This window comes from Sardina pilchardus, chromosome 8, assembly GCF_963854185.1.
Source record: "Sardina pilchardus chromosome 8, fSarPil1.1, whole genome shotgun sequence".
In the NCBI taxonomy this organism is placed as follows: domain Eukaryota; kingdom Metazoa; phylum Chordata; class Actinopteri; order Clupeiformes; family Clupeidae; genus Sardina; species Sardina pilchardus.
In genome coordinates this window covers 11421389-11444518 of record NC_085001.1, presented here as the reverse complement: position 1 = coordinate 11444518, position 23130 = coordinate 11421389, and the positions used below count along the sequence as shown (strand labels likewise).

Genomic DNA, 23130 nt, shown 5'->3' with positions numbered 1-23130 from the left:
GATTACAACATGACAAAACTGCAACAAAGGTGTTCAAACAATGATTATCATTTATTATCAGTTGAAGTTGTGACGTATAGAGTGAAAGAATGCATAGATCACAAAGTGACAATCACAATTCTCTGTGGCTTTGACCGTGCCATCAACAAGTTGGACATCTTCACAATACCTGAATAAATGGACCAGCTCAGTTTTTGATTAATGATTTTATACATTTCCTAGCGGTAGAGCCACTCTTTGAGAGCCCTTTCATCACAATTAAAGTCATCCCTCTCATGTGCATTACATGATGGAGTTGCATCTTTGCATCAGTCTCCAGTGGCATTCTGTGGATGAAGAAACGCAAGCCTCTTCTCAAAATAATTTCACAACACAACCTACAATGTCTGAATGTGACACAGTCAAGTCATTCCTCCCCCCAGCCTCCATGTGCGCAGTAAAAAACTAACGGGGCAGTATTGAGATAATGGCACTTTTAAATCAGCTCGGTGCGGCAGGGCGCAGAAGGGTCCTGTCACACCACCGTGTTACGGATGGCCCCAATCTCGTCGATCTGGCACTCCACCACGTCCCCCTTCTGCAAGACAAAGAGCAGGACAGAAAACAAAAAGAGTTAAAAGGAGGGTAGTGAAAGTGAAGGGGCATGTTTCAACCGACATTAACGCAGCAGAACGCAACGTCACAGCAACTTACATCTACGCAGCAGAGCGCAACTGTACAACGACTGACATCAACGCAGCAGAACGGAACAGCACAACAACTTACATTACCGCAGCAGAGCGCAACTGTACAACGACTGACATTAACGCAGCAGAACGGAACAGCACAACAACTTACATTAATGCAGCAGAACGCGACTGTACAACGACTTACATTAACGCAGCAGAACGGAACAGCACAACAACTTACAGTACATTAATACGAAACGCAACAGCACAACAACTTAGATTAAGACAGCAGAATGCTACAGAACGGCACAACCACAGTGCAGCTGAGAGAGCTGTCAGGGTGTTAGAAATGCAAAGGTACTGGCAGGAGTACTGGCAGGAGGCTCATAGAAATGATGATTGTGACTAGCTCAGTTACTTCACAACATAAACACATCATGGGAAGTTGTGTCCCATGTCCCAGGTTATTTGTCCTACATTCTGTGCTGTGATGGTCATACTACATTTGTAGTTGAGACCCATGACCCAATACATTTTTCAGGTCGTTCCATGTTTATATTCAGTGTAAATCTTCAAAGCAATACTTTTTTTTTTTTTTTTTTAAACTTGAATGGCACCAAGACAAATTCCAAACAGTATTGACATGGCAATAAATGATTGAACTTGAAGATAACCAGCAAAACACAGGTTTTTCGGACATGTTCACAAGACATGTACTTGAAATTTGCTTTCACAACCTCATCTGAAAGCATCGGAAGCCGTTCTAATTCCTTGACTGCGCCTCACTAATTGAATTTGCTGCACAGCCGGCACTCGATAGTACCATGCGTCCCTTTCTCTCTCCCCCTCGCTCTCCTCTGTGGAGTGTGCTGTGCCCGGCCTGCCGTGTGGAAAACGGATGGTTAAGCGGATCAAATTAGCTATCTAATTAGTGAACTGATTGAGGTTCCGTGGCAGCCGTCTGAAGCTGATACGGAAGGCTCGTGGTAATTTTGTATAACAGGACCGTCACAGGTAATGAGTGAGTGAGTGAGGGGGGGGGGGGGGCAGGGGGGGTTGCAGAGAGTACATTTGAATTTTAATTCCTTGTTAGGCCCAGAATGAACAGTTGCTAAATTACACTTTCATCACGAGAAGTTGATGTGAGTGGTGGCTGAGATCTAGGGTGTGTGTGTGTGTGTGTGTGTGTGTCCTATGTGGGCGAATGAAAGTGTGTTTGTGGTGGCAGTGATATTGGTTGGTTGTGGGTGTGTGTGTGTGTGTACTGGCTGACAAACTGCTGTCTGGGTCTGCTCTGACTTACTCTTACTTGCGCTCGTAAAGACTTGTTACCCGTCGGCCACTACGTTCCTCCAAGGGACTGCATCTGGCATAACTACCAGCACACACACAGCAATCCAGACTATTTTCATTTGTAGTTCCTGATTGTGCAATGACCTACTGTACCAGCAATCTAGGTTTTGTGTGTGTGTGCGGATGGATGTCCCCCCACACACACACATACTGTACCTGTCTCGTCTCTATACAGTATGTGCCAGTGGTGTTATAGGGATTGTGGTTTTGTACATGGATGCATACGTGTGTGTGTGTGTGTGTGTGTGTGTGTGTGTGTTTCTGTTAGGTCAGACCACCGGTTTAGTGTGTAGCGACACAGACAGGCCCTCTAACCTTAAGGAACACCGGTGGCTTCTGGAACACTCCCACACCGGGGGGAGTACCGGTCAGAAACACATCGCCTGGAACCAGCGTCACAAACCTGCAAACACACACACACACACACACACACACACACACACACACACACACAATCAGCCACAATGACAGAGCACTTACAACATCCTCATACAACATTCTCACATACATTCAAACACAGGCAAACTACAAGAAGCTGAAGACCTGGATTAGAAAAGTCTCTTTTTTTCCGACAAAACTATTCAGGCTAAAGTCGGTGACCTGCTCCCATGGCACATGGCAAGAACTGCGTCATCAACACGCATGTGGGGGGGGTTTCGCGTGCCTCCCAACAATTGGGACCGTGCATCAATGACGTGCGCGAAAGTGTATGGGGGAGCTTACCTCTTTGTAACTACAAAATGTATCTAAATGGGTTTAATATGTTTTGTATCAATATGAGGAACACATGGTGTATTTAAAGTTACAGTAGACTGGTATTTAGCAGACACTTTCAGCCAAAGCGACACAGACTCCCAACAGCGAGTTTGGGAATCAAACCCAACCATCAACCGATTGTAAGTCGGTGACATTACCTCTGCTACACCACACTATTATATGATGTATGTGTGGTCCACCCATGGCTTCATCCTCTGATATATGAAGAGTGAAACATACAGCACTTTCTCAACCACAACCCGAAAACCTCACTGATGGCCAGATTACTAAGCATTTTTTTTTGTTACAACACTAAAGCTTTCAATTATCGCTCAGGGCCAGCCTCGAAAGGATAACTGCACTCTTGCAACATTTTGTGATGAGGAAATGCTGTTTTTGCAAGCACTCTGCTGTGAGCTCTGCAACCTAAGCATGTATTGTTGTGTTTGCTCCAAGTAAGGTTTCCTAGAAGACCTTTGTTTTTTACCCTTCTTTGAAGCCAGAGCTTGACATCTAGCTGGACACCAGTGCACAGTAGTAGTTTAAAGGGTAACTCTCGCCAAAATGCCTCCTAAGGTGTTTTTGTGGATGTACCGAAGTCAAACTTTTGCTTAAAAGCATAATTACACAGTAATTACAAAGTATTACAAAGTTTTTTTCAGGTCAAGTGGCATTTTGAATGGTAATGGTAGATGCACTACTATTTTTCTACATGATCGCACCAAATTCGCTATTTTTAACACTAAGAAGGCTCGACACCACTTGAAACTGGTTGACGCATCATCAGTGTCTCTACACATGAACTTGAGCATTGAGAACATTGTTTGTGTGCACAGGGTTTACTTAACAAGAAAGGTTTTGAACAACACCCTTCGCCCTAGAATGCACTTTGGTGAGAGTTCTCCTTCAAGGGGAGGCAGAACTTACCGGGAGACCCAGGCAACTAGTTTCTCCGTCCTGAAGATCATCTGCTCAGTGTTGCTGTCCTGGACTGCTTTACCATTGACCAGACACCGAATACCCAGCTTATGTACATCTACAGCAAGCACATGAAAACATTATGGAAATTATACATTTAATGACACCTTTAAACACCCTTAATGTTGATCATTCTGATATTTTTGCATAAATTAATAGCATCTTCTCCATATAATACAGTACATAATCCAATATTTTGAGTTAGTTACATTCTGTTAGTCTGGGTAGCAACAATACATTTGTGTAAAATGAATTCCAGATTAGGATTTCATAATAATAATAATACCAATGATACCAATTCATGTACTTCCAAAAATCATGATTGGTATATCTTCAGGCCTGCTTCTTATGTAGTCACCTCAGTGAACACTGTACAGCATTGCCATGAAATATAAGTCATTCATAATGAAACATTTCTGAGCTCCCTGTTTTGTTTGAACTTCAACAGAAATTATTTATGTTACCCCACATCGCTTGTAGCACCTTCAATTAGTGAATTACTGCTTAACATTAACATCTACATCTCCTACCTTTTACACTTCCCGTAGTGACCAGGGCTGGTCCCAGGGGACAGAACGTGTCAAAGGTTTTTCCCAGCAGCCACTGCTTCCCATTCCTCCGCATCTGCCAGTCACGGGCGCTGACATCGTTGGCCACCGTGAACCCAGCCACGTGGGAGAGCGCGTCCTCCTCCTGAGAAGGGTAGACGTTGTGGAAAACAGACAAATCTCTGTTTAGCACCGGATAATAGTGCTATTACAGAGCTAAAACTCATTTATGTCTAAGGGGAGCCGTTGGATTTGCTGCCGTCTGCTTTCTCTCTGTTTACTTTTTTGGCTAGACAGGAAATAAAAAAAGAACAGTAACAATGTCAGATGTGTCAGTGTCAATGACAGACAGCAGGTTTGTGAAAACAAAAGTTGAAAACTACTCTTCAGGCATTAGTGCTTGAAAAAGTCTTTATTGGACCATGTCTTTAAATGTACGTGTTTCGGCCCTAGGCCATCATCAGCATGTTGTTGCCAATCAATGCAGCTGTGATTTTAAATAGTCACAGGTGGGCCCTGTAACATCACGCAATATAATGGGGCTGCGCCCAAGGGTGTGTTTGGCCATTAGGGAGGTACGACTTAATGCAGCCGTCTGAAAATGACTGCATAACCTGATTATTTCTGAGATTCTGATTTCAACCATGGCATATGCACAATTCCGGTTTGAAAACGTATCAGAATCTCAGAAATAATCGCGTTATGCAGTTTCGAAACTTTGCTTGACAATAAACATCACTGGGAGCTATATACTGGTGTGCGGACTACTTTATCTTTTTGTATAGCTTATATCTCTTGAAGATCCTGCACCCAGTCAAAATTGTTTTTCTTAAACTAAGGATGTGCGTGGATTTTCAACTTTTTTCTGTACCCCATAGAAACAACAGGATTGACCTATGACCTCTCCTGAGCCCGCTGCAATGGTACACCATCAATAATTAACCTTAAGTGGCTTGCACTGCAAACAGAGTCCAATGTTAATAGCAAACAGTGGCAAGACACGGGCTGTATTCTCGTCTTAGTTCTTCAGAGACAGCTGGACGAGATGTTTTACAAGGAAGACTATAACTGTGACTGAGATTCATGACGCAATTTCTGTGTATTTCAAGTACTGAAATAATAGACTTTATAGGCTGTATGACTGAACTTTATGAGTTTTGCCTCTGTTGTACATGAATGTATTCTTCATATCTGAAGAGGAGCTGAAAATGTAATTTAGTTGAGTAATGCTGGGGCATATCTAGCGGCATTTCCCCCTTAATTCAATTTAAGAAACACGCATGGCATCTCTGAACAAACTACAAACTGCTCACATTTGAATATTATTAAATTTAAGAAATGAGCATTATATGTCTGAGCAAACAACAAACTGCTTGCATTGGGGTGAGCTCTACACTCTATTTGAATACAAGCATCTCATTAACAACTTGTTGTAATTCTGTTAAATACAATTTAGTCCATTAATGTTATTGCCATTTTTAAGCTACTTGATTCTATTATAAACTATGTTCATTTTAATGTTAATTGACATCATTAGTCGCTTTGAACAAAAGCGTCTGCTAAACACCATAAACATTGACATGGTCTTTTTATGCATAACACAATATTCTGCTTAAATACAAGCACTCTTGATAACCATTGTCGCCCTCTGAAAATAATTTTGCATAAGATATAATGCTGCGGGCGCAATGTGGTTCTGGTGCTTCACTCCAGACCGTTGTTCTGATATCTGATCTAAACAAGCGCCACAATGATTGATTCCACTTATAGGCCTGGGGCCAGGGGTTTATTCATTATGCTGAATAAGTTGTCATCGTGCTGGCTCGGAACGAAACAAGTCAGAGATCAGATGTTTGCCCTTGATTTGAGATGTATCATAATTGGCGCTGAATGAGAGACAACAAAGCTACGTGTGAATACAAATTGATGATTCATTTATGACTAGATGAACCAGGGGAAATGAGGCTGTGTCGTGTTCATAGTGTGTCTAATCAGAATATATGGGCAAAGGACAGGGCATGAATCTGATAACATTTAATTACCTTCTTCCCTCACTCACTGTTACCTTAATTTACCTTCCTCACTTTCCTCTCTCCATCCCCCTCTCCTCTCTAACCCCATCCTCATCTGCCACCTCCTCTTCCTCTCCTCTCCTCTCTCCTTTCTGTCGCTTTCCACCTCTCCCTGTTCACCTCTCTCACCCACACTTGCCTTGATGTGTTTCCCTTTGCGTCCAATCACGAAAGCCAGCTCCACCTCCCAGTCCACCTCCTGCAAACACACCAGGCAGTCACTTGGTTTGCATGTCAACAGGTGAGGAATCAACCTACTGAACTTGCATGTCAACATGGATACAACATGTACTGTATAACACTACCAGGCATTGAAAAACAGCTGTCAGGTAGTCCCTTGGTTTGCATGTCAACACCACAGGAATAAGCCTATTGGGCAAGTAAAATGGGCAGAGGCAATCACACCTGTGGTCATGTTAATGGTGTCCCAAATAACACCTTGGCTGTGTCTCAAACCGCCTACAGTACTTGCACACTTCAAATACTTAGTTTAAGTATATAGTGCAGGTATTAACCATCGTAAAGTGGGCACAATGCAAGTAAGCGCAGTGCACACTACCAGTGTGCAGACGGAAGTATGTGGTTTGAGATGCAGCCCTTGTTTTGCTCATGTGGATATACTACAAAGGCAGAGTAGAGGAGAGTAGCTGCTAAGCTAATGACCTGTGTTAGGCTAATGGACTATGCTTCAAGCAATTTGACCTTTTAGCCTCCCAGTCCCACTCTACAGTATGTGGGCAGTGGTAGTGCAGTGGCTAAGGAGTTGGGTTAACATACAGACATGGATTTGAATCCTATACTACCTCTGTACCCTTGAGCAAGGTCCACAACCTCGGGCTACTCCAGGGACACCACCGCCCTGGCTATTAATTGACATGCACTACTCTGGGTGACCAGACGTCCCCGGTTTCAGGGGACAGTCCCTGTTTTTGGCTGCCTGTCTCCAGGAATATATAGAAAAACTACCAATGTCCCTGTTTTGAAGATAACACTTGTATGTGTTGCAATCAGATTGACAGTCAAACTGAAAAGGTCTTCATTTCCCTCACATGTTTAGGATTATGTCCCCAGTCTCAGACATCTGGTCACCTTACTCTACTCACAAAAAGTTAGAGATATCTGGCTTTTGGGTGAAACTTGTGGAAAATGTAAAAGGTTCAAGCTACAGTGGTATTATATCATGAAAATAGGGCATTTGAGTAGAAGCATGCAATGGTGATTTGCTCAACTCAAACTATTTATTGAAATAAAGGCCAACAAATTTAACCCGAAAGACAAAAATCCCTGACTTTCTGTGAGTAGTGTATGTGCATAAATCTGTTCTGTTCAGTCTTGTGGTCTTGTGGTCTTGTGGTCCGGTATAAGACTTGCCAAGCTGATAAATAAACTGTAGTTACATTTTGCTCACTGCCTAGCTCTGCTGTTCATTCAAATTAGGGCTGGGTTCCGCCACACCTGTATGCGCCAGATGTTATGGTCTGTGTCAATCCATCACACTTTTGGACCTAATTTTTACTGCTCTGAAGGAGATACGGAAGGTCAAAGTCACAGCCCTTTCCATTGCAACTGGCAAATATAACTGTTGGCTGCAGCAACTTGAGCTAGGTAGAACCGATTTTAGAGAGGGGGACGGCCGGGCTGACCTCAAGAAACAAATCTATGTCAGAATCGCCTTCAACATTGATCCAGACAACATGCAACTTCCATTCCATAGGTTTTCTATATGATCAAATCAGCATTCAAGTTTCATTCAAGAGTGTGATGATTTGACATGGAGGACACATGGATTACCCACTAGTGACTCAGATACTGTTCTCCGTCCATTTATCTGTGCTTTGCTTGTGCATGTGCATATTTGTACTACTCACTCAAAGTGAGTGTTTTTAATAATTGTTAAAAGCTGACCTCAAAAAAAGGGTAGATCCTAGACTTCTGAGAACAACTGGTGCCTCAACGGGAGGGGACACGCTCAAACTAATGGAGGGGGAACACCAGAGCAACACAGATGTTCACTAAGATTTGACTTCTTTCCCAACAATTTTCTGCTAAAATATGTACTTTTCAATAAGAGACAGGAACAAGTGATTGAATGGTCTACTCCTGCCACCAGGGTGTAGACAAACATAAAAAAAAAGAAAACAGACAGCACAACACCAATTGAGGGAGAGAGAAAGAAAGAGAGAGCGACAGAGCACTTTTAATGCATTGGTGCACAGCTCACCTGGCTCTCCTCAGGTAAGAGGATGTCGTCGTGAGGGCCGGTGATGGCGCTGGGGAACTTGTTGAAGACGATGGGCTCCGCCGGGATGGGGGCGTTCTGCTCCAGGCAGTGGTCCCTGTAGTTCATGCCCACACACACCACCTTCTCCGGAGCGGTCACTGGTGACAGCAGCTTCAGCTCCGACCGCGCGACAACACACTGACCGCTGGACAGAGCCCTAGGGAGGGGTGTGGAAAGACATGGACAGTGCCTCGCCTTCAATATCAAACACAACTGGACCATGTCTCTGAATTTCATCGACCTTCATACATTATAGGTTTAGAAATCAATACAGCTTTACAAAACCAAAAAAACTGCAATTGTGGTTGTAAGCCAATGGCTTACAAGAAATCAAATGGGTTTTTTTTTCTAGTCTTGCCTTAAACCTTACAGGCCTCTCAACTACACAAATTGTTTTGTGTTATTTACTACACAGCTACAAAGAAAAGTTTTGAGAAACTCCATCAAAGCTTTGTAGTGTTTCTTCTGCACCTCGTTTCAACTTTTTTCCTGCTTCTTTGTCCTCTTTTGTAGATTGTATGTTATTGTGAAGCTTCAAAACACTCCTCTCTGATGATGTGCTGTTTTTGTTCTATGAACAGAAATGTGAGAGCCTACAATCTCCCTCCTGCTCACAGCTCAATTGAGTTTGGCACTGACTAGTACTAAAGGTAGGTGTTTCGGCCAACAACCTGTTCCTGACAGCCAACACCGTTATTGTTCTGTTTGCCATGATGTCAGAAAAATGAGTGAATGCTTAGACTACCTTTGGGCACATTCCATGCCCTTTTCGCCCATCTCCAGGAACTCTCTCATGGTAGTTGGCATAGTGGGGTCAAAGGCCTTGAGATCGATGACCCCCTGACCCTCAGCTTGCTCCACTCCGACCCGCACACCACCACTGCCATCTCCGTGGCGACAGAACTGCACCAGTCTCATGCCTGCGGCGCTGCACACGCCCCGTCGACCTCTGCCTGTAGCTGCCGAACACACCGCACCGAGTCGCCTGAAACCGAGCAAGTAGCCACAAGGAAGTATCATCTACCGTGGAAAGGTGTAACGGCGAGGAAGAAACGGGGGAAATGAGAGGGGAAAGCACATTGATTAGATTGAAGGTAGATACAGCGGAGATCATCATGGCAACGAAAAGCAGAGCTATAAGTTTGCTACACACAGAAGCAGAAAAGGCGAGTGGTCCACGGTTTGCAAAAGAGCTGCAAATCACTTTGGCATATGCAAATGTGCAGCTGTGTTGCACTAACTTTTGCAGCCACTAATTCAGTCCAAATATGTTTAGCTAATCATTTAGTTGGCCTTAGAGGATCGTTGTTATCTCTCACAAACTGCGATAGCACGTTCCTCTGCAGAAAATAAGATAAGCAGTGCTGACTGGTCATAACTACCTGCTGAAGTCGTTCGGTCTGATCGATCAAGCTTGTGCTATATAGAAATATAATAAATATTCACTAAGTTGTAGCAGACTATGCGACCGACTTGATGTTCAATAATCTGAAGATGTATCTCCAATGCATGTCCAACGACTGAAAAGCAGAACTTTGAACGAGCAGCACTCACCTTCATTAAATGAACTCTCAGCATTACACTTCCTGATGGTCGATTTGTAGTTTCAATAGTTTTCCTGCACACGTAAAAAACGAATATCATACCAAGCAATCAATATATATATATTAAACTTCCACTATATTACGAGAATATGAACACATGTCGCATTTTAACGTTTTTTGTTGGAGTTTACGTGAAGTTAGTAACACGCTTTTAATCATTAACACTACATTTCCCAGGAATCAATGCGCTTCACTAAAATCATGTGATTGAACGTTGAGCGAGTTTTGTCAGCTGACTGAACTGCTTCGCCGCTAGTGCTTTCAGACGCAGGGAAGACTAGCTGAGGAGATGTCTACCCGGTAAGAAGATTGTCTTTATTGCTGTTGTTCATCGTCATACAATTACAATCATCAAATCATCTGCATGCTTTAAGCAGAGAAAGTGTTGCATGTGTCCATATGAGACAAATAACTTAAGCGAGGCAAAGAAAGTATATTTCCTTAAACCACCTTTTGTCTGTTTAGTTTAATATATAACGGTAAGCTACAGTACCTCGTTGCATACATTAGACCGATTATGAGATTGTGAACTTGATCTCAGTCAGTATTTTATGCAAGACAATGGATTTATCTTATCTATTGTAGTTTAATTGTAGCTAGAGATGAATATGATCGGTTAAACGACATCAAAATGTCAAAGGCAAAAGATCCTTAAAGTAGGCTACTGATTGGAACGGCCTATAGTAAGTTCAGCTAGGCTAAATCTTTCTGAGACAGAATGTACGAGTAGGCATCAGTCTCTGTTTGCTTACTTTGTGAAAGCATCAGCAACTTTACGCGAACCTCGTGCAAGAAAATGATGAAATCCTCTTCCGTAAATGGAAGTGAAAGTAGCATTTGCACGACATACATTCTGCAACAAATTCATATTGGAAAAAAATGCCTTTGTAGCGCTGAGGACAAAAAACTCTGCTAAAGGGTATAACCAAAAGTACCACCACAATTAAGAATTTGCTGTGAAAACTCGCTAAACAGAAACCTTTATTTAATTTGTTTATTTATTTATGTTATGTTATGTTATGTTATGTTAAGTCCAGACAGTTTGTTTGGTGCATCAATTTTCTGTCAAACACATGCAATCACTTCTCAAGTCTATCCTCAGTCACTCTACCGACTTGAACTATGTACTTGTGTCCGTGTGTTATGCACTAAACTAATTACTGCTATTGTCTTTGTGTTTGACCACAGTGTCCAGCCCATTCAGGCCACCACCGACTGCAAGGACCAGAAGTAAGTACTAGTAGTAGTAAAACACCAGCCTGGGTTTTAAATGCACAGTTGTGCTGTGGAGATGTACTGTACTCATGGCGACTTTGTGTCTCAGAAAGTACTTTGTCCCAGACTTTGGTCTCTCCTTTCACGTAGTAGAAGGGTTTTATTGCTTCACACTACAGCTTTTCTATTGGCTTTTGGGTGTGTATGCTAGCAAATTGTTTACTTAGAAGATGCCAGAAAAAAAAGCTGACAGGACTTGTGTGCCATTATACTTCCGTAAAAGTTGTGGAAGGAAGTAGGATGGAATTGTGACTGACGGTTGCCTGTTTGTTTGTTTGTCTGTCTGTCTGTGCTTGTGCTGCTGCAGTTTTGATGGCATAGTTTTGGTCGCTGAGGGCGTTGAAAAGCTGCCCAAGGAGCTGGAATGCCTGAAAGCGCCTCTGGTGGACTACAGCTCTGTACGTACCTAGACACGCACACAAACGCACTCGCACGCACATGCACACACACACACGCACAAACACACTTTCACGCACACACGCAGACACAAACACACACACAGACACACACTCTTTTCATCTGCCTCTCACACAGACACATTTCAGCCATTTATTCATGTATGACATATCTCAATGACCAGTACTACCGGTTTTATTATTCACTACAACAGACTGGTGTTGAGATAATTGAATATGCATCAGCAAACAAAAGGCGCCTGTCATCTGGATGGATTGCACCCAATGTATAAACATTGCTTGTCACAACGTGCGTGTCAAACCATTTTCTGACCACGTGGGTAGCATCGCAAATGTACATACAGTGCAGAACTTTACATTATCGCTCACACACTTTCAGGCGTGTTAAGCTCATCATACAAAGAATAAGCTTCCTTAAGATCATCCTAGCATACATCCCTCAAATTAGTCTTCTGTAAAAGGCCTTTGTTTTGACAATTCTTAAATGATAAATCATGCAAATTTTGGTCTCTGGTCTCTCAACTCATTCAATTCAAAATGTGCTTTCACAGGAACAATAGAAGTTGATTTAAATGTTGTGTGTCTCTCCCTCTCCCCTCTCTCTCTCTCCCTTCCTCTGTCCATGTGTCCCACACTCACAGGTGGACAATGGGCTCGGGGACGAGGTGGTTGTCCTGAAGGTCCCTGGTCTTCCCGGCAACAGGCTGGTGTTTGCATCCACAGGCCCCGTGAACCGGGACTATGACGACGTCAGGAGGTTCAGCGATGCTGCCCTCAACGGCATTAAGAGGTGTGCCATTTGAACTGGATCCAAGTAAAGCTTGAGAGATGCGAGGGACTTTGACAGGGCTCCAGTACTTGTTCCTAGTGTTAGTGTAAGCACTGCCAGCACTCCGGCAGGGTTGTTTAAGATCAGACAATGGATTTTATTTCTATTTTTATTTAAATAGTTTTAAGTGCTTATAGTGTACCGTGGCTTTCTTCAGGCACATTAATGCCATGGTCTTTGCTTTCAGTCCTGTTGTTATTGTGATCAGCCAAAACATATAGACAAAGACAAAATAGCCTAGCTCGTGTTTCCCATTTTTCAATGTACAGTAGCCATCCTTTACCGTGTTGGCTTTTCAAATGGCTTCATTTTGTGTGTTCTTCTCGATCACCTTTGCTATTTTCTCTCTCTGTGTCACCTTTGTCTTTCTCATCCCCTCATTCTCTTTGTATTTTCCTGTTACTTTCTCTTTCTCTTTTACTTCCGCTATCTGCCTTGCTCGTTCAAATTCAAATTCAGGTGCTGTATTGACAGACACTTACGTGTAACATAGCATAGATCTAAACTTACACTACTCACAGGTATATCTGACGTTCGGGTGAAATGTAATGTTTCAGTACAGAAAGGACTGAAACATTGAACTGTTGGACATGTGCATGCTAACATTTAGAGAGGGTCACATTAAGTTCACCTGTAAAGGTTCCAGTGGATTTTAGGTTCATCCTGACATTTCTCCTGAAAGCTGAATATCCCTGACAAAGGAAAAGCAATACAGTACACACACACACACACACACACACACACACCCATCCATTTACCCGCACCCGCCCACACATATGCACACACAAACACACGTAGACCATACATGTTGTTTCCATTTTTTCATTTTTATTTAGCTCTTGAAAATGTTGGATAGGTGGTTTTAAATGTATGGAAAAAGTTTTTTTTTTTTTTTTAATTTTTAAAATCTTCATACTTTTCTCTCTCCCTCTTTCTTTGTTACTTTCTCTTTCACTCTCTTCAAGGGCATTGAAAGCCGGCCTGCAGCGCCCTCTGCTGGTGTGTCCTCCTCACAGCAGTTATGAGAAGAGCGCTCTGGTGGGCCTGTTGGGAGCCCTGCAAGCACTCTACCTGGTCAGAGCTCAGAACCTTTCTACGGTCCTAGCTTGTGTGTTTGTGCTACCCCTAATGGGCCACATAAAGCATTGTGTGTGTGTGTGTGTGTGTGTGTGTGTGTGTGTGTGTGCTACCCCTAATGGGCCACATAAAGCATTGTGTGTGTGTGTGTGTGTGTGTGTGTGTGTGTGTGTGTGTGTGTGTGTGTGTGTGTGTGTGTGTGTGTGTGTGTGTGTGTGTGTGTGTGTGTGTGTGTGTGTGTGTGTGTGTGTGTGTGTGTGTGTGTGTGTGTGTGTGTGTGTGTGTGTGTGTGTGTGTGTGTGTGTGTGTGTGTGTGTGTGTGTGTGTGTGTGTGTGTGTGTGTGTTCCAAATTGAGAAAATACTCTTGCTAGATAGTTCTTTGGACTGTTTATCGTTGTTCATATTTACCAGTTGCCCATGTTTGCTGTATCCCATAGCTGTGTTCTAAGATGGATTTGAAGGAAGATTCTGATAAATACATGTAAATCGTGGGATTTGATTGTCAAAAGTTAAGTGTGCATTTCTCCCCCAGCCTCTGGAACTGCGTGACGTGAAGCCCTCCCCCCACAAGGTGGCAGTATTGGGTGTGTGGATGAATGATGCGCAAAAGGGAAAAGAACTGGTTGACCTGGCCACTGCACTGGAGAGTGGACGGTACGTGTGTGGTGTGTGAGTGGTGTGTGTGGTGTGTGTGGTGTGTGTGTGGTGTGTGTGTGGTGTGTGAGTGGTGTGTGTGGTGTGTGTGGTGTGTGTGTCTGTTAGGGTGTGTGGGTGTGACTGTCTGTATTGGCAAGTGAGCTCAGAAAATGATCCTTTTGTGATTTTACTTTTCACTAAACGTTTTGGAGGATGAACAGGACAATAACACAACAACATTGGCCCTCATCAATACACCATGAATGGGAGTCGAAAACAAGCAGTCAATCTGATTGGCTGTTGTCTAACCCCCAGGCTGGTGTGTCGGGATATTGGGGGCTCAGACCCAGAGCGCATGGCGGCACCTCGAGCGGCCGAGTATGTTCAGGGGATCTTCAAAGACAGCCCTGTGGAGGTGAGACTGCTGCACCCTGTCCACACACACACACACACACACACACACACACACACACACACACACACACACACACAAAGCAGGACAAGACAGCCCTGTGGAGGTAAGACTGCACCTCGTCCATACCACACAACACCGGGCTTCCAACACCACCGCGTCTGTCTCTGGACTACTCTTCTCCCTCTCCCTCTCTCTGGCTCTGCCTCTTTCTCATGTCTTTTGACTGACCGTTAACGTGACATCTGACGACATAAAGAAAGACACACACTCACACATGCACACACACACACAATAACCTTCATTCTCTCTCTCTCTCTCTCTCTCTCTCTCTCTCTCTCTCTTTCTCTCTGTTTCTCAGGTGACTGTGGTGAGTGATCTGAATGTGCTGGAGAAGGAGTACCCCTGTCTGGCTGCAGTCAACCGATGTGCCAACGGTAAGTGTGAATGACGAACACATTTGATATGTTTTGTATGTATGGTCACAATCTGTAACAATGAAAAGAATGGAAGTTCTACTGTTGTAAAGTAAATCTGTTTGCTTGTACAGTCATATTTATACATTTGTCATGTTAATCATTGGTGTGTGTGTGTGTGTGTGTGTGTGTGTGTGTGTGTGTGTGTGTGTGTGTGTGTGTGTGTGTGTGTGTGTGTGTGTGTGTGTGTGTGTGTGTGTGTGTGTGTGTGTGTGTGTGTGTGTGTGTGTGTGTGTGTGTGTGTGTGTGTGTGTGTGTGTGTGTGTGTGTGTGTGTGTGTTGTAGCTGTGCCACGCCACCAGGCCAGAGTGATCAAGCTGCAGTATTGTGGAGAGGGACCCATACAGCAGACTCTCATGCTGGTGGGCAAGGTGAGAGATGGTGGTCTGACCTGTCCTTACACAGACACACACAAACACACACACACACAGAAGCAGAAACAGAAACAATCACACACAGACATCTAGTTGAAAAAAAGACACGTGTTTCACTTTAGTTTAAGCATACACTGTATATACTCAAATACATTAGCATCTTCATGTCAAATCATATGAATATCGCTCTCTTTCTCCTTTTCTCTCTCTCTCTCTCTCTCTCTCTCTCTCTCTCTCTCTCTCTCTCTCTCTCTCTCTCTCTCTCTCTCTCTCTCTCTCTCTCTCTCTCTCTCTCTCTCTCTCTCTCTCTCTCTCTCTCTCTCTCTCTCTCTAGGGTATCACCTATGACACCGGTGGAGCTGACATTAAGGCCGGAGGTGTGATGGCCGGCATGCACAGAGACAAGTGTGGAGCAGCCGCTGTGGCAGGGTTCTTCGAGGTGTGTAGTGTGTGCGTGCATGCGTGCGTGCGTGCGTGCGTGCGTGCGTGCGTGCGTGCGTGCGTGCGTGCGTGCGTGCGTGTGTCTGTGTGTGTGTGCAAGTAGTTTGAGTGTGTGTGTGTGTGTGTGTGTGTGTGTGTGCCTGTGCAGAGATGCAGACTAAACTGTCTGAGGCATCAGATGTGTGACCTCTCTCTCCCGCGTCTTGTGTCTCCAGATACTGGCCAAGCTGAAGCCCAAGCACCTGAAGGTGGTGGGTTCCATGGCGATGGTGCGCAACAGTGTCGGTTCAGGTGAGGATGACCTAATGGACGCCATATCAGAACACACACACACACACACACACACACACACGGACGGACGTAACCTCTATGGACAGCTCAACTCAGAAAAACAGTGTGTTAGTAGTACAACAGAGTGGATGGAGACAGAGACCCATTTACACAGTTTTTCATTTTAAAAGTCATCTACAATGTGTGTGTGTGTGTGTGTGTGTGTGTGTGTGTGTGTGTGTGTGTGTGTGTGTGTGTGTGTGTGTGTGTGTGTGTGTGTGTGTGTGTGTGTGTGTGTGTGTGTGTGTGTGTGTGTGTGTGTGTGTGTGTGTGTGTACTACAGACTGCTACGTGGCGGACGAGTTGATGGTGTCGCGTGCTGGCCGGCGTGTGCGTGTGGGGAACACTGACGCTGAGGGGCGCATGGTCATGGTGGACCTGCTGTGTGAGATGAAGGAGAAGGTAACACTCACACACACACACTCACACACTCACACACTCACACACTCACACACTCACACACACACACACACATACACACACACACACACACACAATCATAGACACACGGACACGGACACGGATGCACACACACACACACACACCACTTCAAATACTGATGGTGAATACTGCCATGTTCCAAAAACAAACTGCAAGACTGTGCTTGCCAGGCCTGTCAATCAAAAGGGCAGAGAGGATCAGGGGGCTGGGGCGTGTGCTCTACGAGTCAGTCGTGGGAAAACAATTGAAGTGAAAGAAAAACAAGGTGCTTCCAACGACCTGTCAGCCCGAGACATGTTGCTATGGCAGCCGTTTGGGTGTTTGTTTGTGGACTGTCGAGGGCTTGGTCCCGAGGTACCCCAGGCAGGCTGAGTGCAACAGCAGGGATGGTCAAGTTGTTTTCTCCGATGGCCCACGTCCAGCAAATCCAGTTTGTCATCTTTTCATGTCGCGTACACAGTCTCTGACATGTGTGAAGGCCCTTGCCATTTCTTTTCAGCATAAATGTCTCTGTATTTGTCTCGTCTGAGGTTCTCCTCCTCAGTCCTGGTTATCTCAACTCAGCGCCTCCTCAAATTAATGCAATGTGCTGCAGAAGGCTGCTTTTCCCTCTCTCTGTGTGATTCTATGTAGAACATCAGCATTAACCACCATGGGGCTAGTGATTGTGTACCATCCTTACTCAACAGCGCTCTTTCGCTCTTTCTCTCTCTCTCTCTCTCTCTCTCCCTCTCTCCCTCTCTCTCTTTATTTTCAGGCTTTCGGAGAAGTGAATCCTGAATTGTTCACCATTGCCACCTTGACTGGACATGCCATTCGTGCCATGGGGCCCAACTACTCCGTTAGTAGAACACAATGACACATACACATCACCTCAATGAAATCATCCATAACATGTGTCCAGTACATATACATAACATACTCTCATTTTGAAAATCCCAACTGTCCACTTCAACTACTGTGTTCCTTGTCCTTCTTCTCCCTGTTGTGTCTTTACTGGGCAGATCATCATGGACAACGGGGCTGCCCACCGCGCTGAAACTGCCCTGAAGATGCAGAAAGGTACACACACACACACACACACACACACACACAGTATATTGGTTGTAGCAAGATGTCTGCTGAACCCAGTGAATGTGTCAGACCACAGCCAGCTGCTGTTGCACTTCCAAAGCCTTTCTACCAAGACTGGGTCTGGATGGTCCACTCCAGCTAGTATTCATGACTGATGGGGCCGTTGTCTCCAGAGGAATTATGTGCAGCTAAGTGCCTTGCTCAAGGGCACAGCGGTGGCTTGCAGGAACTAGTGTTGCTTTCGTCAACGAAAATTATGACTAAATATCGTCGTCAACAAACTTTTTTCACGTGACTATAACGAGACGAGACGCAACGCAAATGCTGGCCATGTGACGATGACTATAATTAAATTTATAAGGCAATATCGTTGACGAATAAAAACGAGACTAAATGTGGTTTACAAAATAAAACCATGCTAACATCTCTCTTCATTTTCGAAGACCAGAAGGACAGGAATGTTATAACATTATTTTGTGTCGTTTAGTCGTGTTATTATTTTGCAGTATTTCTGTTTCCTGCGTCTCACTTCAGGGGCGCATCAGGTTGCATGGTCTGATTATCATATCAGAGGACCAGCGTTTCTCGCGTGGGCCTGTTGGTATCCGGTGCTTCTGTCACTCATCTGATCATATTTGATCATGTAGCAAAGGAGCGGTAGATGTATAGCCTATCGTTATCGCTAATAGAAGCTAAGAAATATAGGCTACGTTCAGTCCGTTAGATTGGCAACTCTCTCAGTTCAACTTTGCACTAGGCTACTTATCTCACCTCCGCATGTAGCCTAGATCTAATTCAGATGAAAATGTTAACAGGCAACTGCAGATTTGATTAGTGTGTAGCCTAAGCTTCTGTCCAGCTGATGCTGGCGCTGTCATATAGCCTACAATAATAACATTATTCCACCGATCAGCAACGAAGTTCTAATCATAGACACATTTTTAATGGAACCTTGGCTTAGTAGGCTATCTAATGTTGTGTGGGAGAGAAAACTATTGAAAACAATTCCTTACCAACCACACAAGTGCGCGTGTGTCGTTTATTTAAACGGTAGAAGAACTGAATCAAAGACGGTGCTGTTCATCAACAAAATCAGCATGGAGTTAAAACGTAATTTAAAGTCCCACGCATTTAAAGGGCCAGCGACCACTCAAGGCATAGGCCTGTAGCCTACCAAAACTGAGTGATGAACGTGAAATGCGTTTTATAGGCTACAAAACACTGCATGAAGATGACAACTGTGTGTAACCACGCTTAGGCTACCTAGTTAATGGTGAAATAGCATCCACATTTACAGCATTCAATAACCTAAGGACAACTTGATCTTAAGTTAAATTGTTCTCAGAAAAGGAACAGCAGGTCTACAGAATATTCCAAATAGTCCTTTCATGGTGACAGGGGGAGTATGTGTAACATACCTGATTCCACTGTCAATGTTCAGTGACTATGTAACCTGTAATATTTGTAATTTTTTAATCCATGAAAATTAACCAAAATGTATCATTTCCTATTAAAGGGATAGTTCAGAATTTTGGACATAGGACCTCATTTCCAGGTTAGCCAGTGTGATATTTATCAGTGGAGACCATTATCTGCACATTTCATCCAGTCCTATAGTTTCAGAGTTCGCTGGTGCTATAGTGCCTGCCACTAAAAACAGTCTTACCCAGTCTATGGAGGAACAACCCCTTAAAATAGAATTGCATTAATAAAAAGATGCTAAAATCCCATTTTCATTGACTAAAACAAGACTAAAAGTCATTAGTTTTCGTCAACTAAAACTAGACGAAAATAAGACTAAAATGCTCATACTTTTAGTCGACTAAAACTTGACTAGACTAAAAGAGTATGAACGTGACTAAAACTGATAAAAACTAAAATGACAGCTTGACACAAAGACTAGACTAAAACTAAAACCAAAACAGGCCGCCAAAAACAACACTAGCAGGAACCCACAGCTTTGTGTGCTGCATGCTAGCCCAGTTCGTTAGCCACCGCCCTTTTCAGTTTGCTACAGTCAACAGTGTTTTGGCAAACATTACTGTAGCGATGAACAAAGGGTTTTCAGTAAGCATCTGGAACGGCCATTTCAGCTATTTCCGGCAGGAAGCTAACACGGTTTTGACATGTCCTTGACATGTCATTGTTAGGTTTATATCAGTAAGTTTCGTTATTACTCTTCATGTAATATAGAGGATTACTCATCATGTAATCTCAGTTTCATAATGATACATTATCTTAACATAAATGTGAAATGCTGAAATACCATAAAACAATACAATACAATACAATGCTAAAGTATTATATATTGTGTGGTTCTGAAGGTTTAACCTGATGGATGTATGACTTCTTTGACCTTTGACCTTACAGCGGGTGACGTGCTGGGCGATGTGTTTGAGGTGTCCAGCATTCGCCGCGAGGACTACGAGTTCCACAAGGGCAAGTCTGAGTACGAGGACATCCTGCAGGCCAACAACCTGCCGTCCACTCTCACTCCCCGAGGCCACCAGGCCCCCTCCGCCTTCCTCATCATGGGCTCCGGACTGGACAAGGTACAACACACACATACATGAGCACGAGGCACTGCTAGAAAAAGTGGCTTGTATGACCGCAGATAATTCTGGGCACCCCAAATTGCTAGGAATTCCTAGGGCAATTGATAAATTGAGACTTAAAATATTTTCGATTGATTGTTGCATATTACAATACAGCCTATAAAAATCTACACTAGTATTCAGCCGTTTTTAAGCAATTTTGAGCAGGTCTATTGGGAGGTTTGATCTCTTCACATAGACAACAGTAGAGTAGCTCCTGAGCAACTATAGCCTAGCAGCTTTGAATAATGTAAAGGTGACACCTGTTAACCTCACCTCGGCATGACATTTACTGAGGGTAGAAAAATCAAAATACACCTGACAGGAGTGGACATGAAATTAGCCGCTAGAGCTACGTGACTACAGGCACAAAATGAACGCAGTTGTACAAATAGCAAGCCTGTGGTTCGGTCTACTTTCCTTTTGAATTTGTGCATGCAGTCACGTAGCTGTAAGTTACAGTAGGTGAGTTATGGGAATAGTGACAAGATGTACAGTCTCTTTCTCTCTCTCACCACTCACTCACACACACACACACACACACACACACACACACACACACACACACACACACACACACACACACACACACACACAAACCACAGCCTTCCTGTGTGTGTGTGTGTGTGTGTGTGTGTGTGTGTGTGTGTGCGCGCGTGCGAGTGAAAGAGACTATATATTATCACTGTTTCACAGCCTTGACTAGTCCACTGAAATGACTGTAGTCTGTACAGATTTAACATTCATTCATTTGGCAGACACTTTCATCCAAAGAGACACACAAGGGCTATTCTCATCAGAGTAACTCAGTACGATAACCGACGGGTGCAAGCGACCTGCAATCTAAACAAATATGCAAATCATGAAAGGTATTTGCCCAAGACAAATTTTTCTACCTAAGAGACATAAAAGCTGGTTCATCTCATCTTATCTGATCTGTAACGCGCACCAGCTGTCTCTTAGGGAGGTGCGAGCCACAAATAGTTAAGTATTGCGGCACACTCTGGCTCCATATGCCCAGTCTTTACCCAACCAAATATGTTTTGGCCTCTAAGGCCTTCATCAGATTTGACTTCAAAATTGAGTCGGAAGCGCCACTTTTAAGCTTGTCGGTGTTGTCGTTTTTGGGTCAAATTGCATTCTCATCCATGTTCAGCTTTCTGTAAGATTTTCCGTGACCTGAGAATTAGCATCATCCCAGCATCACTGACAACACACACCATTCCACTCCCATGGTCATCTCAATTCAGAATCAGCTTTATTGGCCAGGTTCTTTTCAACAAATAAAACATAAAAAGAATAAAAATACAGAACTCTTAAGTATTCAATAGGACTACTACAGTAGTACTACTCCCATTGTACTGCTTTTGGTATGAATCTCTCTCTCACTAACCCTCCTGTTTCCCCTCAGTGCGGTGTGGACTCCGACAAGCCGCTGCCTTACTCCCACATCGACATCGCCGGCTCCTCCGGACCCTTCCCAGGGGTCCCCACCGGCGCTCCCATCCTGGCCATGGCCACCAAGTACGCCCTGTTCTAGAACCGAGGAACAGAGCGGCCCCGCACAGCGCTATCAGAGACCGTCCCTCTCCGCCAGGCTTTTGCACACACATTCAACCAGTTGTCCATCATGTCTGTGCTGAACTTGCTTATTTGTCTGTACCAACTCAGTGATCCAGTGACAACGGTTCAATTTAACTGTTGGGTTGACATTTCGTCCATCTTTTTTTAAGTTCTCTTCTCTGATATGGTTTGTAATGTGTTACATTTTTTTTTTTTTTCTTAAACGGTTAATCCATCCTCCAAGGCTACCTATACATTGAATCCATCCATTAAGCCAATGTACAAGTCCCTCCAAATCATATAGCCTGGTTGCAGGTCATTCCTTCCATTTCCATTTTTCTACCCACTCCATTTCTTTGGTTTGCAGCTGGTGTCATTGTATCGCATCAGGCACCAGCCAGTGATAAAGCCATTAAAATATTGACTCTGGGATTAAGATAGAAGCAAGTTCAGAATTTGTATGCCTCATTTTTATACTCTACATGGTGTGAATGTCTTTATTTGCATAAAAAGAAGACTTGGCTCTCACAAATAAATAATCTGATTTGCAAATCTTGTTAGTCTCCTTATTCATGTGTTTGCTTTAGTTAGGCAGAGTGAGCCCATCATGATGGGATTTACATAATGTAAGCTTGTATTGTCCAGGAGCCAAGGTCATACTTACTGTACATTAAGTTCAATATACTGATTATTCGACATTCTAAAAAAAGTTATCTATGGTGGAAGTTCGGAGCATTTGATACATTGTCTAATCACGTTACAAACTTCCACCATGGCACGCATGAATATGGATGAATAGGAATTTTCCATGTAAAGCAAGAGTCAAGCAGAAGACTTGCATGTAACCCGACTCATGGCAACTGTGCTCAAACACCTCCCAGAACATGTACTGTCAAGTCAGGATCGATTCATCCATAATATTAACTTTATC

The 23130-nt window shown here is 43.7% G+C and overlaps 2 protein-coding genes across 4 annotated transcripts; one reads left to right on the top strand and one right to left on the bottom strand.

The window, feature by feature from the left end:
- Positions 1 to 202: 202 nt before the first annotated feature.
- Positions 203 to 10288, bottom strand: fahd2a (fumarylacetoacetate hydrolase domain containing 2A). Of its 3 annotated transcripts, none has more exons than XM_062542702.1 (8): positions 10211 to 10288; positions 9402 to 9676; positions 8597 to 8813; positions 6515 to 6574; positions 4286 to 4448; positions 3705 to 3813; positions 2337 to 2424; positions 203 to 577 (listed from the first exon to the last, which is right to left on the bottom strand). In XM_062542702.1, exons 1-8 carry the CDS (start codon positions 10232 to 10234, stop codon positions 515 to 517), a joined length of 999 nt encoding a protein of 332 aa, XP_062398686.1. In that variant the 5' UTR covers positions 10235 to 10288; the 3' UTR covers positions 203 to 514. The 3 variants fall into 3 exon arrangements, with proteins under 3 accessions (XP_062398686.1, XP_062398688.1, XP_062398687.1); XM_062542704.1 differs by lacking the exon at positions 10211 to 10288 and adding an exon at positions 10039 to 10196 and having other exon boundaries at positions 9402 to 9641; XM_062542703.1 differs by lacking the exon at positions 10211 to 10288 and adding an exon at positions 10039 to 10195.
- A 162-nt stretch (positions 10289 to 10450) lies between these two features.
- On the top strand, positions 10451 to 22401 carry zgc:152830 (uncharacterized protein LOC767682 homolog). The gene is made up of 16 exons (XM_062542701.1): positions 10451 to 10560; positions 11449 to 11490; positions 11843 to 11933; positions 12593 to 12741; positions 13746 to 13854; positions 14391 to 14512; positions 14810 to 14909; positions 15268 to 15343; positions 15668 to 15753; positions 16091 to 16195; positions 16413 to 16488; positions 16811 to 16929; positions 17726 to 17809; positions 17973 to 18030; positions 20413 to 20594; positions 22048 to 22401. Exons 1-16 carry the CDS (start codon positions 10550 to 10552, stop codon positions 22174 to 22176), a joined length of 1539 nt encoding a protein of 512 aa, XP_062398685.1. The 5' UTR covers positions 10451 to 10549; the 3' UTR covers positions 22177 to 22401.
- Positions 22402 to 23130: the final 729 nt, after the last annotated feature.